This window comes from Pseudomyrmex gracilis, unplaced genomic scaffold (genome assembly GCF_002006095.1).
Source record: "Pseudomyrmex gracilis isolate BER0280 unplaced genomic scaffold, ASM200609v1 scaffold_63, whole genome shotgun sequence".
Taxonomy (NCBI): domain Eukaryota; kingdom Metazoa; phylum Arthropoda; class Insecta; order Hymenoptera; family Formicidae; genus Pseudomyrmex; species Pseudomyrmex gracilis.
Window position 1 is genome coordinate 113,808 of NW_018020647.1, and position 21,411 is coordinate 135,218.

At 37.0% G+C, this 21,411-nt stretch overlaps 3 protein-coding genes across 3 annotated transcripts in view; 2 read left to right on the forward strand and 1 right to left on the reverse strand.

The window, feature by feature from the left end:
- Window positions 1-20: 20 nt before the first annotated feature.
- On the reverse strand, window positions 21-730 carry LOC109854355. Its single transcript, XM_020427361.1, has 2 exons — window positions 523-730; window positions 21-409 (listed from the first exon to the last, which is right to left on the reverse strand). The coding sequence occupies exons 1-2, from the start codon at window positions 576-578 to the stop codon at window positions 61-63; spliced, it is 405 nt and encodes a 134-aa protein (XP_020282950.1). The 5' UTR covers window positions 579-730; the 3' UTR covers window positions 21-60.
- A 400-nt stretch (window positions 731-1,130) lies between these two features.
- On the forward strand, window positions 1,131-3,777 carry LOC109854354 (arrestin domain-containing protein 17). Its single transcript, XM_020427360.1, has 7 exons — window positions 1,131-1,549; window positions 1,888-2,043; window positions 2,167-2,378; window positions 2,466-2,648; window positions 2,794-3,002; window positions 3,181-3,374; window positions 3,453-3,777. The coding sequence occupies exons 1-7, from the start codon at window positions 1,435-1,437 to the stop codon at window positions 3,584-3,586; spliced, it is 1,203 nt and encodes a 400-aa protein (XP_020282949.1). The 5' UTR covers window positions 1,131-1,434; the 3' UTR covers window positions 3,587-3,777.
- A 2,526-nt stretch (window positions 3,778-6,303) lies between these two features.
- LOC109854321 (potassium voltage-gated channel subfamily KQT member 1) overlaps window positions 6,304-21,411 on the forward strand; it is a 50,640-nt gene continuing 35,532 nt past the window's right edge. Inside the window, exons 1-4 of the mRNA XM_020427284.1 lie at window positions 6,304-6,873; window positions 11,994-12,370; window positions 13,661-13,840; window positions 15,037-15,208. Coding sequence (XP_020282873.1) covers window positions 12,319-12,370; window positions 13,661-13,840; window positions 15,037-15,208 — 404 coding nt within the window. The 5' untranslated portion in view covers window positions 6,304-6,873; window positions 11,994-12,318. The remainder of the gene's footprint in view (window positions 6,874-11,993; window positions 12,371-13,660; window positions 13,841-15,036; window positions 15,209-21,411) is intronic.

Below are 21,411 nucleotides of genomic sequence, written 5' to 3' on the forward strand. Positions count from 1 at the left end.
AAATGTTTTTAAAAAAAAAAAAAAAAAAAAAAAACAATAAGTCGTAAAAAACATTTAATTTTAAAAACTTTTCACCGTGAAAAATTGTTCGTAGCTGAAATCCACATCTGAGTTCTGCCCTCGGTGTCTGAGACATATTTTGTAATGATTATTTTGCCCCTGCGCTCGACAAGTTATCTCGATATTCTTGAATCCGGACAAATCGAGATTTGTCATCTTTCTAACACCGGCGAAACCAGCTCCATTTGATTGTGGATTCAGCAACGTGAAGAAGACTGCTCGCTGAAAAAGCTGACTTGTTTGCAGCGTTAACGCAGCTTTCGATTTTCCTACGGTTCGGACGGTGTCGGACATTTCCCGCCAATCGTCCACGCTTTGCGCATTTGTAAAATCGAACAGCATCATCTTCCTAATTACAATTATTATATATAAATGTATTATATGTGAAAAAATTAATATTTACGGAACTGTACACTCCTTATTCTACACACATGTATTAAAAAAAAACATATGTAATCTTACCCTTTTGCAAGTTGATACGACACACACGTGAAAATAAAGACACTGATAAAATTCATACTTCAACAGACGATATCTCTTCCACGATATCTAACCTGCTGTTAAACAAATAGAAGATTATAGTTACGTAAGTTACTTATGTGATGCTAATATTTGTTTATAGAATATTCGATCGATTTTAACCGATTGTTCGGTTATATCGACAATAAACAACACAATTCTTAACTTGATAGTTTGATGCGCTCCAAACGTCGATATAAGTTTTGTAAACAATTTTGACATTTCCAGAGAAGTGACAATTATAACAATTACTTTTTGATTACTGATAAACCAGATATAAAAACGCAATTTTTTATTCTGAAAAAAGTAAATTATTGATTTATATAAAAAATTTACATATTACAAAAAATATATATTTTGTCTATATATATATATACGATATAACTATAATTTAACAATAACACATAAATGCTAAAGTACCGAACAAAGCTGGAAAAAAAAAGTTGACTTGGTAGAAAAAGTTAACTTTTATAACTTGTTATAACCTTATCGCGCGCACACACCGTGTGTCAGTAAAACATGTGAATACGTCAAACTGCTATGCTATGTACATCGGGAGTGTCAAAATGTTTTGTCGCTTCCCCAAAGAACTCTTCCCGCTCGCGATGCGTCATTGATCTACATTGATCTACGTATTCATAGTCATTCATAGTCTAGACACACAGTGCGCACGAACTGGCACGGACTGTGTTTTGCCCAGAAATGCTGCAACTTAAAATGTAGAAATATTAACGCTGCCGAGTGGTACCAAAGGCTATATATTTTCAGTATCGACTATCGGTGAGCGTTGAAGCAACCGAGAAGAAGAGGTGTTGTCGGAAAGATCGTAACACGCAAAGTTCCTAAACTTTCGACATGGGTCTGAAAGATTTTCGAATAGTATACGACAACGAATGGAGCACGTATTATCCCGGGCAGACCGTAAACGGAAATATCATCGTTGTTCTAAATAGCACGAAAAAGATTCGAGGTGAGTTTGAGATCTGATAGATCACACTTATAGGATTGTGAGAGAAGAGCGCACGTAAGTTTTTAAATTCCAGAAATTGTTTCTCGCTCCTACTCTCGTGTATTGTGGATTAATTATAGAACACAACTACATGTGTTTTCTCGCAAAATATGTATCGCCACTGTTGAGTGGCTAATATTGTCTCTCCTCAAAAAGAAAAGGGAAGAGAGACATTTGTTAAAGAAATAAAGAAAGAAAACTTGTATTATTTAAAACATAAAAATTGATTTCTATAACTTAAGCGTACGTTCTTTTCTAGAGTTTACTCGTAACATTTATAACTCTTGTCTATGTAACAGGTATAAGTGTAAAAATAAAAGGTGAGGCAAACACTTATTGGGCGACTGACAAAAAAGAAATAGATGAAAGAGGACACTTCCAGAATGATACCGAAACTGTCAAAGGGCACGAAGAATATTTCGAGACTAAGTACTACTTGGTTGGATCAGCTTCGGGTGAGGTGTCTGACTGTCTTTCAAATACAGTCAAATCTACTAATTCCTCTTTTCCATAAGTTCGCTTACTCTTTTTAAATAATGAAAAACCACCTTGTATTGTATAAGCTGTTCTTTTATTAGGTGGAGAAATCGAGATACAAGCAGGAGAACATAAATTTCCGTTTACTTGTACCTTACCACCAAATCTGCCAAGCAGCTTTGAATCAGACTTTGGATATGTTCGCTATACCGTGAAAGCCACGTTAGATCGACCTTGGAAGTTCGACCAAGATGTCAAGAGTCCGTTTACAGTTATTTTGCCCTTCGACTTGAATCAAGAACCAAGAGCGGCTGTTAGTATTACGTGTTATACATGAAAAGTTATTAAATACATATTCTGACGATATGTTCGAACAAAATATAGATAATTATACTTTCAGGAATCCGTACAAGAAGAAATGAATAAGACATTTTGGTGTTTGTGTTGCGCCACACCATCTTTGACTGTAAACTTCTCTCTGCCAGTTCGAGGGTACGTTCCCGGACAGTCGATGCCGATAAAAATAAACGTCCAGAATCTGTCCAATATCGTTGTGAATAACATAAAACTTATACTTTGCAAGGTAAGCAATTCTGCTTCGTGATAAAACTTCGAAATGGCACATTAAAGCCGTTTGAGAGGCAACGTGGCTCTATGGTGCTTGAAGTTGACAGTTTTGATGCCCATTTCTCTCTTGCCAAGAAGTAATTACATATCGTGAAGTCCAGATCGTGACCTTTCATGCTACGACACCGCGAACAGACACTAGAACGGAAGAAATTGTAGTGAGGGAAGTCAGCAAAGGACCGTTCGAAAACGGTGAAACCAATTACGAGCAGCAGTTAGACATTCCGCCTGTTCCACCGTCAAACCTCACTAACTGCCACATTATTGATCTCGAATATAACTTGAAAGTGGAAGCGTGCGTTGAAGGATGGTCAGTATTTTTTTAGATAATTTTAGTTTACATATTAGTTACGTTACTAAAATATATAAACTAATTGAAAAAGAAAATAATTTATTGTTAAGTTTTAATATATTTATATTTTTAATTTTGTTATTTATTTTAGCAATTAAATACTCTTATGCTAATATAGGATAATGTCTTTGCGCAGGTATCATCGGAATTTGTCCGCCAAAACACCGATATTTGTAGGGACAATTCCGCTTGCTGTTTATCATGCTCCGAGTGCCCCACCTCCTGATATGGCTGGTGATTATCCAACAAAATCACCCGTCGGTTTCGTCGTACCTTCGGCGAATACTGCACTACCTCCGTTGCCGGAGTCTCATTTTTATCCAAATTTATGTAAGATTAAAAATACAATTAATAATTTTTCATTGACTTAATTGTTGTTTTATCGTAATTGTTTTCTATGTTTTTCAGCTCCGCCATCTTTCGAGGAATCGATGTACGGCGCGAGAAATCTTCGCGATCGCGAAGAATCAGAATATATTTACGGGCTGACCAATCGCTTCGCGCCAAGATACCCGGTATACAATTTTGCACCAACACAGTAATAAAGAAAACGACAATAACAAAGAAAACGAAGATGATTATTTTGCGAGATTATTTTTTAATAAGTTGTTGAAGCGTATAGTTTGCTTTTACTGGCCTGTAAGAACTTTAAAAACGCACAAAAAAATTGGAAATATATGCTTTTAAGCTAAAAAATCTATTTTGCTCTGCGTTTTTGTAAGAGAAATATATTGTAAAACGCGCTCACGCGCGTATAACTATATTATATACTATATAAAAATATTATATAAAATGAACTAAAATGAAATAACAAACAGCTTTTATAGCATTTACATTATATTTTACATATATATTATGAAAAACTTTAGGATAGCTACACTTATCGAAAGTCAGTCAGCCACGATGTGGCTTTTTTGAACATATTTTGTGTGAACGATTAACTTGTAACTCAATTTTTTTGTAACTCACAAACTTGTAACTCATATTTTTAATCTAAGGAAATTTTTATAACACAATTATCTACACCGTTTAATCTCTGAAATTTTACTTGTATGGTATCGCGCAACGTAGACGATGCCTAGATGCATATTCTGAATGAAGATAATGTCACGCGTGACGATGGAATACATACAATACTGTGAAAACGTAGCACGAAACCGAGATATAATCTTGATACAGAAGATAAATATGGCGTACTCTGTACACTGTGAATCTTCGCTCAATAAAAGTGCAATAATTATCTCTCTGCTTGACTTTCACGAAGAAAAATAGCATATACGCCTTGTATGTGCCGTTATATATGCGCATTGTATAACTGAAAAATAAGCAATTGTTTATTTTAAAACATAATAAAGAATTCCTGGCCTAAACGTTTTACACGTCATTTGCAGCGAGTCGCTTCATCGAGTAATATTCGATTAAAACGCTATCACAAAAACAATTATTATATATATATATATATATATATATATATATTTTTTTTTTTTTTTTTTTGAAAACAAACAACATTGTTACGCGATTGACTGCACTTTGAAAGAAATATATCAAGACCACACGAAGCTGATCGATGATGTAAGCCGGCATCACCGGACAATCGCGGCCTTGAAAGCGCGAAATAAAATATTCGTGTTAACATGGTGATCTAACTTTTTCACGTATGCTAAATTAACGAAGCAAACACGGCGGCGAAATTTTAAAAGCGAACAATACGCTGGCGCAATCTGATGATCGAAAAAAAATTGTACGTACCTGCTACGTAAGTGACCGCGTAATGTATTGCGAGTGACAATCTTTGCGCGCGCGATATGTCACACAACAGACGTAAAACTCATTTATCATTCGCTACATACATATATTGTTCATTTTACCAAGGATGAGTGACTTTTTTTTTGTCGGGCGTAAAACTTGCTTCTCAAAATTTGGCTGTCGCGCGATTCGCGAAACTACAATAAACAAACGAAGAAATCAAACGTCAAGTTCATGTGTGCAACAGTCGTAAGATGAGCAATGCTCTCTCTTGTATATCATTCGAGAGGGGTGGAAGGGCCGTGCGGTATATAAAACAAACTTTAGTTTCGAACTGACGAGGCCACGGAGGTGGATTGTACGTATTACGACCTCGCGGGCGATCGATAATTCACGTTCGTATCGATATAAGCGAAAACGTAGCGCGCTCAAACGTACGAACAGAATGACGTCACGTCGTTTTTCCCGTGATGTACTCACAACACAAAGTACAAAACGGCGTCACGCGAGAGCGATCTATATAAGGTCGCACAAAAAAACAACTTTATGCAAGCGAATTGATCAATCACACAGGCGAGTTTAGAAGAAAAACATCCCAGACGTTCTCTACATCGCTCGCTTGCGATTGGCCAATTCGCTTGTTGTTTTAATTTCTTCTTGCGCGCTCCCATTGTATTTTATTTGTTGCAAAGAGTTAATTTTCTAGTTGACCATATACACACGGAACTATCGAGAAGTTGGCGAACCTGTCCCATTACGTGTATATGTCGCAACAATTTATCGTGTCAGAGTTTAAAGCGCGCTACCTACGTCCCTGATGTTCAAGATTTCTCTTCCTATTTTTTCATTCTTTTCTTCCCGGGAATTCATTGCGTTTTTTTAATCGCTTAAACACACCTTTGCAAAAAACATAACAAAGAAGAAAGAAGACAAACAATTTTGTTGCATTTGTTAAAAAAACAGACATCGTCATTAAGAGGACGGCATTAGGTGTGTGTGAAATATGCAACAATCTGCTGCTAATATGCGACTTTTCGCGTTACACAATTGCTGCCAATCTACCAACATTGTGATTGTTGCTGACAATTCGCGTCGTCGCTTTTATTTGCCAGTAGAATTGATTCTAATGTAAGTTAAAAATTTTTTTAAATATATGTATTATACTTCTTTTTCTATATATTATATTTTTATACAATAATATTTTGTACAAGGTATTTTATTTATACAAAATTTACAATGTTTTATATCTCACTTTTCTTTCGGAACTTCGTTAAAGTTTGAATTGATAATTTTTTTTTGTATCGTGCTGCGTGCTTAATTCGCAATTAGCCGCGTAAATGTAACGCGCAATTAAATTTAGTGATGCGAATAACAATACAACTGATTCTCTCGAGTGTCAGTAGTCGAGACCCGTTTATGAGGCGCCCTTGAATGCGTGCAGGCACGTGCGCGGTGCGCCAGGGTGCGCGTGCTACTCCTCTCCTGTCAGATTAGCTTGTTCGTCGCGCCACAGGACGACCATCCCTTTGTCTCTGTGGAAAAGCCGGAGTCGATGCCGCCGCATGCGCTTTATTCTTCGTCCGCTGAACCGCAGTTTTAAAATCATTTTTGGTGTCGCCGACGAAGGACGCGTTTATACACGTGCGACAGAGGGGTCTGCGACGAAAACCCATACCCCATACCCGACGAAAATCGCGAACATCGGACATCGCGCGTGAAAGGTTAGCGCGACGACACGTGTGTCACGTTTTTTTGCGTGCGCGAAATACGCGCGCGTATCATTTATCGCGTTGCTTTTTATTGACGACGAACGCGAATAAGTCGCGATAAGGAAATATGTTTGTTGCGATAGCTTCGCGCACCGGAGTTGCGTATGTGCGTGCGATCGGATCGCGAATCGACGTCGGACCGCGAAAGGATTAACGTGTCGAACGGTGATTATCACGTGACAGTGACGCCCGGAGTCCTGGCGACGAACAGCAACAGGAAATCAGTCCGGTTGGTTTTGCATTCGCGAACGCGTGTCAAACAGAAGGAGCACCACGCACGAATATCGGAACCATTTCGGTTCCTCTTGCAACAGGTACGACTCAACTCGAATTAATTATTTTTCGCTAAAACTCTAACCGATTAATTATAAGGCTTAAAGAAAGATGTTAGATTGAATATGACCGAAAAATATATCTGATTTTTTTTTATCAATTTTGTCCGAACAAACAAATTATATATATGCGAACGAAGGTTTTCTCTGTCATCAATAGTGTACCAGCTTTATACGTTCACGTAGTTTTATTTGCACTATTCATGTGCGGTATGACACCGCAGCGGTTGTCGAAGCGCGAATCATGTTTTTCACAACGCGTTTTTTTTTTTTACATGACAAACATCTCTGAAAGCAAAATTGTTCAAAAAAAAAAAAAAAAAAAAAACTCACAAAGAGAAGACTTCAAACTTTTGTTACACAATATATATAACTATTATAACAATACACAGAAGTCGTGTATAAGAGGGCGCGCGTTTCACAGCGCAAATTTCGCCACACATTCATATAACTATATTATAAGAATTGGAGATGTCGAATTTGAAATAAAAATTTTGACAAATAATCCGAACGTATACACTTTTGAAAAAATGCGAAAAATAAATCGATTTTTTCTCAAGGCTTTCAACAACGCGACACAATGCCTATCTTTAACCACCCAGATATTAGCGTAATCAATTGTTCGACCTGTCGATACACACATAAAATATGTGCATTTATTAAATTTTACTTTACGTGTGTGTTTAACCGTATTGTATAATAATCATCTATTCCGATATTCGCAAAACAGCTGTTCTATAAACTTTGGCTCTTTAAATGGGTCACGTTTGAAGATCGATTCCGCATGAACTCGCTATAAATGTCGCGATAATGATATCAACACGTTCGTTTTGACGATCGAGCGTAAAATAGCGAAATTGTCATTTTTTTTTTTTTTTCAAACTTTACTGCATTGAAAAAAATCAAGAAAAAAAAAAAAAGAAAAGGGAAAGACGACAATTTTTTCGTCAAATCACAACGCGGCACGAAGCGAATATCCTCTTCTAGTCTTTCTCTAGTCTTCCTCGTTGCCAAGTCTCTTGTTGTTAAAAATAAACATACTTCTCTCGGCCGTAAGTAACAAAACAATGATCTCTTGTTCTTTTCACCCTCTGTGTGATCTTTGGGGTTGTATCTTCTTGTCTCTCCTTGACAACTACTTCTTTCTTTTTCTTGTTTCCTTTCTTCGCGCGGTCTGAAACACATCGGAGCCGCCGACTAGCCCAATTTTCAGATTATTCCGGAGTTTTGCCACACGGCCGCATAAAGGAGTCGCAAAGAGCATAGTTATATACGTGTTATTCTTCTTCACGTATAATGCGCTCTCGAAAAGTATGACAACGAGCACTAGGAAACGAGCTTTCGCGCGACGACAATCTACGACGTTGTATGTAATAATTAGAAATGTATATAATTAGAAAAGAAATTCTTTCTTCCGTCCGAATGATTCGTTGTTACACATTCGATGCTTTTATTTCATCATTTGAATTCGTCATTTGAAAATTGGAAGTCGTTAATCGCGCGAACATCGATGTTGATCAAACACCGTGACATTAGGAGCCCGGAGTCTCTCAACTGAAAAATATCACGCGCGCGCTATAAAGGGCGCAATGTCACGCGACATTACGAGTGTGTGTGTGTGTGCGTGCACACACGGCGGTTTTTAAATATCAGTTTTTTTAGTAGTCGTTTTCGCGAGGCGTCCTGTCTATAGTCGGCGACCACACCTATCTATCGTGAAAACGAGCCTAGTGCAAAGAAGGTTAATATCCCGAATGAGAAAGAGGAGGCGAAGAACGCGAATCGTGCGCTATCTTTTTAATAATTACACGAAAGACTTTGAAAGATCATTTTGCGTGAGTTAAAATGCGATAATAATGGCTGACTTTATTAATTGTTGAATATTTTAGTTTGAAACAAAATATCAGTAAAAAAAAAAGTAAATATCCTTTCCTATTCTTTGAAAAGAAAAGAAAATGAGAAGAGTAACCTGTTGTATAACGAAGCGTATACGCTGAAAAAAAAATACTATTAACTCAACTAAATGCGTTTAATTGAGTTTAAATTTGTTATCTGAAATACTTGTGTTTTCAATTCAAACATATGGTAATAAAGATAATAAATTCGCACAAGTTGAATTAACAATAGTGGTAATGAACATAATTTAATTCTTCAAACCATGAATTGTTTTGTCGAAACATAAGTTGTGATAATTTCAAATAAAAGATATTGTTAAAAAAGATGAAATACGCAATTCTCATTTACTTTAATTGAATATAATCTGAATTTTTTTGTACTAAGTATTTCATCTAATCAAACTGCTTATTTTTTATAAGCAGACAAAATATTGTGTTGTCCTATTGTGTTGTACATTCAAAGTTATCTGTATTTAAGCAAATTATAATTTTGTTAAAAAACAACTAAATTGTCTTTCGGTATAAACCTAATTATTATATCTATTGAAACATGATATCTTCTTACATTAATCAATATTTCATTGACAACCCACGTGACCGCTGCATATAGTTGAAGCAAATACTATTTTGTTACTTCAACAATTTTTTTTTCTCAGTGTATAAATTTTTTCAAAATAACACCTAAAAGTCAACATAAATAAGGGACTTAAAAAATGATATATGTAGGTAATACGTAACAACACTTAAAAGCCAACATAAATAAGAGACTTGAAAAATATGATACTATATCATCATGGAGTGTAAAAGTATATTTTTTTATTTTTATTTTTTTATTTGTTTTTTGATGAAATTTGATGAAGGTAGTTAACTGTTAAAATGATAAACTGTTAAGAGATACAATTTTAACCCGCCTGACACGACGAGATGTTGAAGCTAGAAACCGGCCAGCGCTTAGAACTGTTTGAGAGAAGATTGTCATTTCCCGGAAATTAATAAAAATTATATCGACAAAATTTTAATTGGAAATAATTTAATATGAAAAACGTGCAAAAAATTCATGAACATCCGTCACATACATTTGCATGCTGAGCGGTTATTTTCGGTGAAATACAGAAAATCGCGAATCATCGCCTATCGATCCACGCTACACCCACACCATGCGTCAAGATTTATGCTTACACACGCAATATGTTCTGTTTAAAAATTTATTTGTATTTTCGTGCTCACACAACCCTAACCATTACCCTACAATTCGATCAAGGCTCAAGTATTTTGTAAAAAAAAAAGAATTTACAAAATTTTATAACAAAAATTGAATATAAAAAAATTAAGTAAAAAAATGAACATTGAATTGTTATTAATTTACGTGACTCTTCCAAAAAGCGTGCACATTCCACGTCATATATAGAAGTCTCATATTTCAATCTCTCTGGTCGTGTACGTGCAAGCATTAAGGTGCGCTTCTACTCCGGTGTGTTTGCGTTTACGGTTATATGTGCGTGTGTAATATTCTAGATCGATAGTCAACGTGTCTCGGTTAGTGGGTCTAGTTCGCAAGAATTATATAGTCGCCGTATGGACATGCGATTTGCAGTCCACGATCGTTGTCTCCCAACGACCGCGACAGACAGCGACCTTATCGGAGTTCGCACGTGGTATTTGTTATTCTTTTTCCTCCCACTTTTGCACAACCTTCTCTATCTATATCTGTCGTCGGGAATGAATTACTGATTACCATGGAAAAGCCATCGTTTCCACCGCACAATATAAGAGAATAAATCCGATGAATATATCTTTTGCAAAATCGCGCAAGATTGTCTCATATTCACCCACGTTATCGTATCGTTATCGTTATTCGTGTTCTGCTTCGTGATTCGATTTTATAAAAATCTTGTAGCAAATTTCAAACTATCGCGCAATATCCAGCAAGTCGCCATGTAAAGTAGCAACATTAGGATACAATATAGATTGATTGATACGTCACAGTATGTAGTTTTTTTTTTATAAATAGACGTACGTTTCAAAGAAGATGACTTGCAATTTCACGATAGCTCTTTATTATTTGATTAATTGGAATTTACGGTGAATTACTGCTGGAATTTTTTTTTTGCATAAATCATTTTTCGGCGGTACGTAGACAGCACGTGCGACCTTTATACGTTGCGCGTAAATATTTGCCGGAGGTGCCTTCGAAAAATTTCTGATACATTATATTTTTATTTTACCTCTCAATCCCCGGTTAGATCCATCTTTGTTATCTATATTTATCACGAGAGAAAGAGAGAGAGGGAGAGAGAGAGAGAAGAAAGTGTTTCCAGAATCCACTCGCAAACAAAATTCGGATTAGTATGTGCGAGAAAAAAAAGCAAAGATTACCATAATTCTTTGTCGCACGAGCGTGCCGCAGCTGTGATTGAAAATTTAATGCGCGTTTATCTCATCTTTGTGTTTCATTAATTTTCACATATTTGCTTTCTTTCTTCTTTAAGATTTTGAACAGTGATGATATTGATATTGTTGCCACGTGTGACGCTACTGACTTTGACAGTCTCTCTTTTTTTTTTTTTTTTGTTTTTATTAATTCTAACTAGTAATTTATGTTTTATCAATCGTACGGAAACTAAAATATATACAAATTAAGTAGAGAAAGAAATATACTCTTGCGAGAAATTTGTAACTTCCGAAATTTAAGCGTGAGACGACGGAACGTCGGAGCGAAGCTACGTGTGCGAGAGCTCCGTTCTCGTTGATTAAAATTCGTCTGACAGACAAATGATATCTATAAAAGGTATCGCGTTACAAGCACTTGCGTGCTGAAGACAACTCAATGACACGATGGCCTCTCCTAAAAAAAAATGAAAATATATTGTTGTAGTTGTGAAAACAAATTCACAAATCGATATATTACAGATATGTATGTATATATATATATATATATATTTGCTGCTTTTTCACGGATAAAGTAACTGTTTCTGACAGTTCAGACGCGAGTTTAATTTTTAATACGTAAATTGACGTTGCAACACACAATCGTAAAAGTTGTATTCGCCTATAGTATTCGTTACACAGCTTCGACAGTTTCAAATGTTCTTAGCGTACTTGTTACAAGACATTTTGATTAATTAGGCTATATAAATATCTTAATCTAATTAAGTAAGTTTCGTTCGTTATCTAAAAAATAAATCGAATGGATTTTTTTTTCAACAGGGCAGGACAGACGCGACAATTAAACGAAGTCCTACAGACGCAAGCTGGATACTCCTCGTCTGATCTTGGTGACCTGGGCATGGTCTTAAGTGCGACGGCGGGGCGATGACGCTCAATGACCGTCCGGCGTCATCAGCAGGAGTCCCTCAGGACTCATCCAACTGTCTGCTCTCGGTCCCGATCTCGAATCCGATTTCGAATCCGATCCCGATCAGCAATAACAATCGCCAGTGTTCGGTGAAAGACACAGCGCGTGCGACCACGGCAGCGAGGAGAAAGAGATCGCCCTCGCCGTTACCGACACCGTCATCGTCACGAACACGCCATGCCTCTCGAGGAGATTCAAGGACTGCTGCCTCCGCCCACCAGCAAGACGAGTGAGTTGTTTTCTTTTCGAATAGTTTTTTGAGTTATTAAATACGTTATATTCGTATCGCAGCCGTTTTCACGCCAATTCAGAGACGCGCTTAACTCTCTTCCCTCGCCTCGTATCGACGAGCGGATATTACCTCCACCCCAATAAAAGATTATTTTTCTCCGTTCGGGAGGGTTATTCTTTGCGTAAAATGTAGAACTCGAATTTTAATCACGCGCGCGAGCAGTGATTATATTATAACTTGCGTTGCTGAAACGCAACTTTTATTTTGAAGGATATACAAGGTTCAATCTTGCTGTGTCCGGCGGTATATTACGTACAGATTGTACGTACGAGCCCGTGTACGCGCACAGAGACTCCCAAACGCGAGCGGACGCGGGCTCGTCCCTCCTCTTATTGAATTTTCATGAAAATCCAACCTGAATTCCGAGGGAGCGCGTATATGTGCGTATATATATGTGTGTGTGTGTGTGTATATATATATATATATATATAATTCGTGTAGAAAATCCAGCTTTACGAGCCTTTACGAGCTTCACTAGCTTGGGTAGTCGTAAAAAACTTTTGACTCTTCTCTTTATTACCGTAATCATCATATATACGTGAAGACTCGGTTTATTACGACGACGTGTATTTCTCTCAAAAGAAGGAATTACTAAGTCTAAACTTGTTCCATACAAAGCGTGTCTTGCGTGTTTGAGGAATCAAATGTCGCGAAGACCAAATGTCGTGTGACCAAATTATCGCAGCCGGTCAAGGAAGAATATCTCCGTCCGATTAAACGAATTCAATTTTAGCTCGGCTTAGTCGAGAGAGAAAGAGAGAGAGAGAGAGAGAGAATAACTGAGTGAGTGTGCGAATGACACGAGGGTTAATTATCACTTAGTGACGTCCCCCAGCAAAGTGCTAATCCTTATTAATCTTGAGCCTCTAAACTCGACTGCCGCGTTTCGATGTTAATTTTGCACAACAGAGTGGTTTGTAACAGTGGAATACTTAATCAGATTAAGGGTAATAAATGTTGCTCCGCCTTCGTGACTTTTTCCGTTTTTTTTATTTTTTTTATTACCGTTCCGCAGATTTTTTAAAATTAAGAGCGACGGCAGCCACTTCGCCGGAGATGTTGTTAAGCTATAATTAACTCTCGCATTTATTTGTTATATTATTTTCTTTCGTTGTGAATAAACAAATGAAGAGGAAGCCGTTAATTATCCTCTTTTCTTGATTCGGTCGTTTATTTTTAACGAGTTCGATTCATTCTAGTTCTCTTTCTTTCTCTGTTTTACGGCAGATAACCGGGGACCTCTGAATGTGACGATTGTACAGGTCGGCACAGGAAATGGAGGCGGTGAAGGTGACGGAAACGATTTACTAAGATTGGAACAGCCGTCGAACTTAATACCGACCCCGTCACCTCTATCTGACACCAGTGTTACCTTGCAGTCTGACAACAATGACACCTTAGCCGGAGGTGAGAAAAGAGTGTAGCTTTCCCCTTTCCTCCCGATTACTGTATTCGCTTCAAAGGTCACCGATACATGCCTCAATCTCGTTTAATGAGTTCGTGACATTTTCTTTACAACGTCATTCGACTTCATTCGTTTTATATATTATATATCTATGTCTTTCGAGAAAATGAATATCGCGCGGCACCATTAATTGCAATTTTTGGGGCGTTCAGTATATATATATTTACAGTAAATATTGACGCTCAAGCCCTGTTCACTCTCGGCTTACGGCAAAAGATGCTCAGAATGATGTCATACCCTACCATCGGAAAATACCTCGGTTAGAGAAGCTTTCGGTTACAATCAATTTACCGAGGTTTGATGAAAGAAAAAACGAGGCGCACCAAAAATAAAAAGATAAATACAATTACATAAAAGATAAAAACACATTTTAAAAAATCTAATGATACAATGGTTAATAATTAAAACACATTGTATTTGTTTTATATATTTGTCTTCTTAATTTTCATGCAACAAAAAACACATATTTATTTCGAAACGCAAAAAAACGCGCGTTTCGTTCGCTTCGAGAAATATGTTGAAATATTTATAAGTCATGAGATATTGTACTCTTGTCTGTCATATCGATCTGATCTCGCGAAAGATATTTCGGGCGCTACTCTCGCCAGCTCGAGGTAAAAGAAAAACTGTGCCGAAACTTGTCAAAAAAAAAAAGCCGGAGATTCCAGGTTCGACTCCTTGGCTGAGGAGTTTTTTTCGCAATATTTTAAATTAATTTGGGGGGGGGGGATATTCGGGGTTCTTCATATACGAGATGCAAATTGAGCATCCTGTATGATTATTAGAATTGTAATTACAATTCAAAAAACTCACGTGAAAAAAACGTGAATTCGATTATATATGTGTACACACGCACATATACATATATACAGACATATTTCCCGCATAACATTCAGCGAACGGCTCTCAACGACTTGTCATTCATTTATTGGTTAAATACTTCACACAGAGCCCGAGATGAATCTCAGTTTTAATTGTTAAAAAAAAAAAAAAAACTTATTTTAGTCGCTCGTAACATTTATTAATCGGACGAGCTTAAATTAAAAAACAAATCTCAGTATATATTGTTATTGCTTACCGATCGTATTTCAAATATCGATAAAATATTGTAAGGCATATATATTGAAAAATTTTGCAGGTGTCGATCCGAGATTGTTGTTGGGACTAAGTTGTGATCGCAACAACACATGGGAGGGTCGCTACCACTTAAAGGAACATCGACGTGCTGGGAAAGCTACTTTTCAGGGTCAAGTTTACAACTTTCTGGAGCGTCCCACCGGCTGGAAGTGCTTCCTGTACCACTTCTCTGTGTGAGTACAATATTTCAAACGTGCATTTTTAATATTTGTTGCTTTATCGCAGTAAGTTATAAGAAATTTTGAAAATGAGTTTTCGAGCCGCGTTAGTGACAATTTTTTATACCGATGTTTCGCGAACATTTTAGTTCAATTCATCAATGTGATTCGAAAACCATTTTCGGAAATTCATACGCGCATGTTTGACATGTTTGCTTTCTAGCGTAGAGCGCATTGTGTGCGCACATTGCTCACGATCTATTCAACGTAGTTATTTGTTTGCCGTCTCAATGCGCTTACTCGATTCGGTCTTGCAAAAAAGAGATCGTACTATCGAGCAAACAACATCGCGCACTCCTATTGAGTGACTTTTTTTTAATGTAAAACAATAACATTATTTTCTATTTGTCGCTCAAAAAACGATATTATATTTGCAATCGCGCGGTAACTGCGTTCTAGAGCGAAAAAGGGCTCCCTAAAACGTGAAATGAAATAGAATTCAAACGCGTCGCGTAATCCTATTCATTCGCTTTACCGCGGTCCGCTCGCCACGCTCGATATATCACACAAAAAGATTAACGTATTTGACAGCGCTTCAGTCTTTGTTGTTACTTAATGAATTACTGATATACACACACACATTTTATAAAAAAGATTGATCGACCAAAGCAGTCTGATTAATGTGTCTGATTAACCCAACTTGAATATGAGATCTTGATCAAAAATACGATTTTTGTTCGAAAAACGAACGAAAAAATAAGCTTCGATTAAAATATAAACTTTTTGCGTGGAATATGTTGTTTGTTACATACACTCACGAAAACTACAAAAAAGATCACGACAGCGCATAATTAAAACAACTTTTTTTTATAAGTAATAATCCCATCCGCGTTCCCGGAGTAAATGTTCTCTCGGGTCGTAACTTTGTCGCTGTGTAACGAATTTTATTACGCGTTTACGTGACAAACAATAGTATCTGTTTATATTCGAATGTGTCTCACATTTCTCCAAGGAATTCCTCTCAGCGTCAGTAAATAATAACTTTACTGCCGTAAACGTAACACGATTGTCTGCCAGAGTTATAGGGAAGAGCATAACAAACATTCTGTGAGTTATCGAGATGTTTATAGTTATATTTTTTATGGTTTAACGCTGAACTCGATAACTGTTACTCTTTTTGAAAAATTATATACATATGCGACAAATATTTATTTATATTTTTTAATATCTATTCTTATAGTTCGCTAGAAGCTTAAGTTCGATGCGCATAGATGGCGGACCGTATACCGGTGTTCACTACTCACTCAGTCTGATCAATATTCACTTTCTCTCATTTATTCCGAAAGCCATTCTCTCATCGTGAAGAAGTTTTAACGCTACACGTAAAAAATTAACGTCGAACAATTCGAGAATAGCGGGACAATTTTTGAGATAACTTTCAAAATGATGTGTAATGATAAGGACCTTTCGAACCAGTTGCAGGGTGTTGTGCAAAAAATATTTAGTTTGATTAATATCCAGACACGTTTCGACTTTATCAAACTGAATAATTTTTGCACAACACCCTGCAACCGGTTTGAAAGGTTTTTCTTTTTATACACGTCATTTTGAAATTTATCACGAACCTGAGGACACCTCAACATACACACAATATTTTGAGATAACGTTGAGAAGAACGTATTGAAAATAAATTGCACATATATAGACAGCACTTTGCAAATACACCGAAAAAATTATATTCTTGTAAGTAGAAGATTTTATACTTAAAAAATCTTCTTAAAGATTTTAGATGATATTCTTCTGAAATGAAGAATATATTCTTTATTTAAGAATATATTCTTAATTTAAGAATATAGTCTTTTTCGATAGTGAGATATATATGTTTTTCTATAGAGGCTTTTTTTATTCTAATCAGTATATATTCTTATCAATATTACTATTTAGAAGATTTTCCTCTTAAAATAAGAAACTCTTCTTGGCGTCTATTTTAGTATAAAATATACTTAAAATAAGTGGGATATCCTCACAAAATAAGAATACAATTTTTTCGGTGTATGAGATCTCTTTTTTTTATTATCGATATAATCAGAGAGAGAGCGAAGGCTAAGATTGCGTGTGTGATCAGTATTGGAGATAATTTGATAAAAAAAAAAGAAGGAAAAGATCAAACGCATATTATTGTTTACCGATTTGTTCTGTTAACAACTTCCGGAAAACTGAATGATATTTTGTGGAGTGCGTAAAAGGTATTTATGTATATACAGACCGCTTCGACACCGAACACATACGTCATCAGATTGGCAGATTAGTATGTAGGTCAATCCTGAGGGAAATGTAGAGGTTACACATCTCATCGCTTTGTATAATATTGTTGCTGCGTATAGAGTAATAGATTTGTTTAGACGCGTGAAATGATTAAAACTGCGACTTGTTGATTGCCTTTTTACGTTACAAAGATTTGTCACATGATGTCACCTATATAATTACACGTCGATGAAAAATTTCTATCATTTGAATACACTTTGAAGATAAGGGGTTTCGTGTTTGTGAACGCCGTGGCAACTCATTATATTGATGTAACGAAACCTACACGGTTACATGGCTCGCGCTGCAAATTGAAGCGCCGCAAACGGAAGAACTAACTTGTGGAAAAATGTAAATGCCGCTCTCTCCACACGTGCGTGCGTCAAGTTTAGTGTTTTTTTTACCGTTGTAATGTTGTGCACGATCCAAAATTGAGACATCTGTTCCGTCAGCAATTTTCGAAGCGATTCTTTTTTTTTTTTTATCTAAATTTGTTCTCGAAAAGATAGCAGCCTGCTATCTTGTTACACGGCGTCCTTGCTTCGCCCACATTTTTCGTCCGGGTGTAATTCGGTCGAAGTGTGCCGTCAGAAAAACATGCTCGCTGATACAGTGTCAATAATTCAACTTTGTTATTCCGAGATTTCGCTGTCCTTCTTTTCGCCAATAATTTATACCGTAACAAATTAGGGGAAACAATTTTCTCGCGAGATTCTTCGTTCGTTCTCACTTTTTTTTTTTTGTGAGTGAAATATGAATTACGCCAACACACATATGTTCGCTGATGCCGAGAATAAATTTATTATTTATTAATCCGTAATTCGCTCGTGAAATTGTCAAAAAATGAATCAAACGGCCGATACGAGCAGTAAATACAAGGTGATAGTGATATGAAAAGCAGTTTGTTATTAAAAAACACAACAGACGTTTCGGTCCATGGGTTTGGACCTTCTTCGGTGAAACAAATTAATGCAGAATGAAAAACACGCGAGATCACAGCATTGTTAAACACAGTTGAAACAAACAACAACTTACGTAAAGATGGATAAGAGAAAGAAACACTGTGGTCAGTACACAGTTACTGACCACAGTTGTGTACTGACCACAGTGTTTCTTTCTCTTATCCATCTTTACATAAGTTGTTGTTTGTTTCAACTATGTTTAACAATGCTGTGATCTCGCGTGTTTTCCATTCTGCATTAATTTGTTTCACCGAAGAAGGTCCAAACCCATGGACCGAAACGTCTGTTGTGTTTTTTAATAATAAACTTGGTTTTCATACACTATCACCTTGTATTTACTATCGGCCCTTTGATTTATTTTTTATTATTTATTATTCTCGAAATATATAAGAGTTTACAACTTATAGATATATATCGGTGTGAAGCAACGTTGCAAGAAATTAGGTTCTTTGCCCTTGTGATGCTCGATTGCTCGCAATCGACGATTAACTTCACCCGCAATCTTTGCTTTACACGATATTTTTTTTACAAATTCGGCATTGCAGTAGACACCGAGTGTTGTTGTATCAATGCGAAATTGACAAATTGTCATCAAATTGCTACGAGCTTTCCAACGCAATCTACATTTTACTTTCGAAACAAGAGAAATTTTCAGCGCCAGCCAAATAGTGAAAAAGTAGCGCGTTTAACTTTTCCATAAAAACTCTTCCGTAGTCACGTCTCCGTTATCGTCACAAATATATATATATATATATATGTACGACGCGTTGATGGACGAAAGCGCTCACAACTGTCACTTAAATGTCATTGTCTATCGCTACGTCCACACGACAGTGTTTGTCGCTGTAAATGCAATAAAGAGGCGAAGAGGCTGCATCGATCAACGTGTTGAACCGCACCGACTGTGGCAATCCGGAAAAGAAGACGCGACTTGATTCAATAAAGACCAAGGAAGGAGATTCCAATATTGTTCTTCACATCCGCGCCATCGCATAAAAAGAGATGTACCAGATTTACGAGCGCGTGTCAAAATCGATTTCACCCACGAAATCTCGCCCTCTGGGCTTTTGGAATTCTGCTATATTTTATTTGCGCACTTTGTGCCATCTCATAAGGCCGTATCCGCGCCGTAAGCTATCAGCCATAAAACGACAGACATTTACAGAGCAGAAAGATTTACTTTTGCAATGCCTACGTTTTTTTTTATTATATTTTTTCGATTGTTCTATATACCAAGATACACATTTTATATATAAAACTTTTTTGTTGAATTATAGAGATCGAGAGAAATAGATTTATAATCTGGTCGTGTTGCAAGAGGAATTAATGCGAAATCCTTAGTCAAGAGTACTTGTAAAAACTGTGTGTTTAAGAGAGAAAAAAAACGATTGATACAATCTACTTGTCACACACACATGTATGTACATACATGTAAAAGTTTCAAGGTTTATTAAACTGAAAAACATTGAGAAAAACGCGGAAGATTCGAATCGTGTATGACGTGAGTCGTGAAATTGAAAGAAAACTATGTTATTAAATGAAAAAAACGAACACACAGCTGTGTGTGCGTGTGTGTGTGTGTGTGTGTGTGTTTGTCGGGGGGAAAAAATAATACAAATTCGTGTTGGCTCGATGAGGAAACAAAAGGTACGAAATTAGCTATTCTCTATCTTTACACACGTTCTTTCCAACGCGACGATCTCTCGACGATAAAAAAAAAACCGTCAGCTTATCTCGAGTGCATCTATTATTCAGGAAACGGCGCGTGTTAATGCGCCTGCACGAGGTAGAAGATGAAGGAGAAGGAGGGAGGCCAAGCTCTTGCAGCGAGAGAAAACTATTGTGACACCCTCGGCACGCCAAGACTTAGTGACCCGCAAACAGCGGGACACTCCATTCCACAAGAGCCGTCCATCAAGCATCAATAATGTACAAGGGTCGTAACATGGCCTTGCCGCGAGATATCGACCCGGCACTATTATCGATTACTTCCATTCGCGCGCGCACAGCAGGTCAAGATGCTGCCATGTACGCCCGTACAAAGTAATTTTCACCGTTGTACATAAACGGCTGCTAATATCGCGCATCCGAGTGCTCTAACGAGCACAATCTCTTGGTTACAACCGCACGGATATCCCGTTATGGTTGTGTGGGAGAGAGTGGGTTCGGAGAGGAAACGCTGTTTAATTCCACAAATCTCTATATGACAATTAGAGAAAGAGCAACGCGAGCGAGTCCCGCGTGCGTTGTCTAATTTCATAATTCTAGATAGTGCTTCACCGCCTTTCGCGCCAATCTTTCATTGTTTTCTAGATTGTTCTCGGACGAAGTTCTTGTAACGAATTTTCTCTAATTTTTATACATATTATAATTTTAATTTTTAACACGTATATCTTTTGAAAAGCATCTCTTGCTTTGCGCGTCGTTATATTCAGTCGATTCGAATAACAAAAACTATATTCGTAAATCGACGGCGTAATAACATCTTGATGTGCCTGGGAAGTTATCGCGCAAACTGACTGGAGAGATGGCAAATCGAAATTGCCAGGAGTATCGAAGCGCAAGAATGGGATATCTTTTTTGTTCGCTTTTTCTCTCCTGTTTGTCAGCGCGTGTTTTCTTCTTATTCGTTTCTCTCTCTCTCTCTCTCTCTCTCTCTCGATTCTTTGTTTCTTTTTCAGGGGTGCGCGCGTTTCTACTTCAATTTCCATTTACCTATCTCTTTCTCAATTTCTCTCTTTCTTCTTCCCTTCCCCATTTTCCTCCCCATTTAGTAGTTCCTCGCTTCATTCTATATAGCGGGTGTCTATCGATCCGCGTCGGCGTCTATAAATAAACTCACACGGGATGTCGGCGGTATTTAGCATTTCGCAACCAACTACCTGCACCGCCTGCTTGTACACGGTTCGTGACAGGTGGGTGACGATGTCATCTATTCTGTAAAGAGACCGA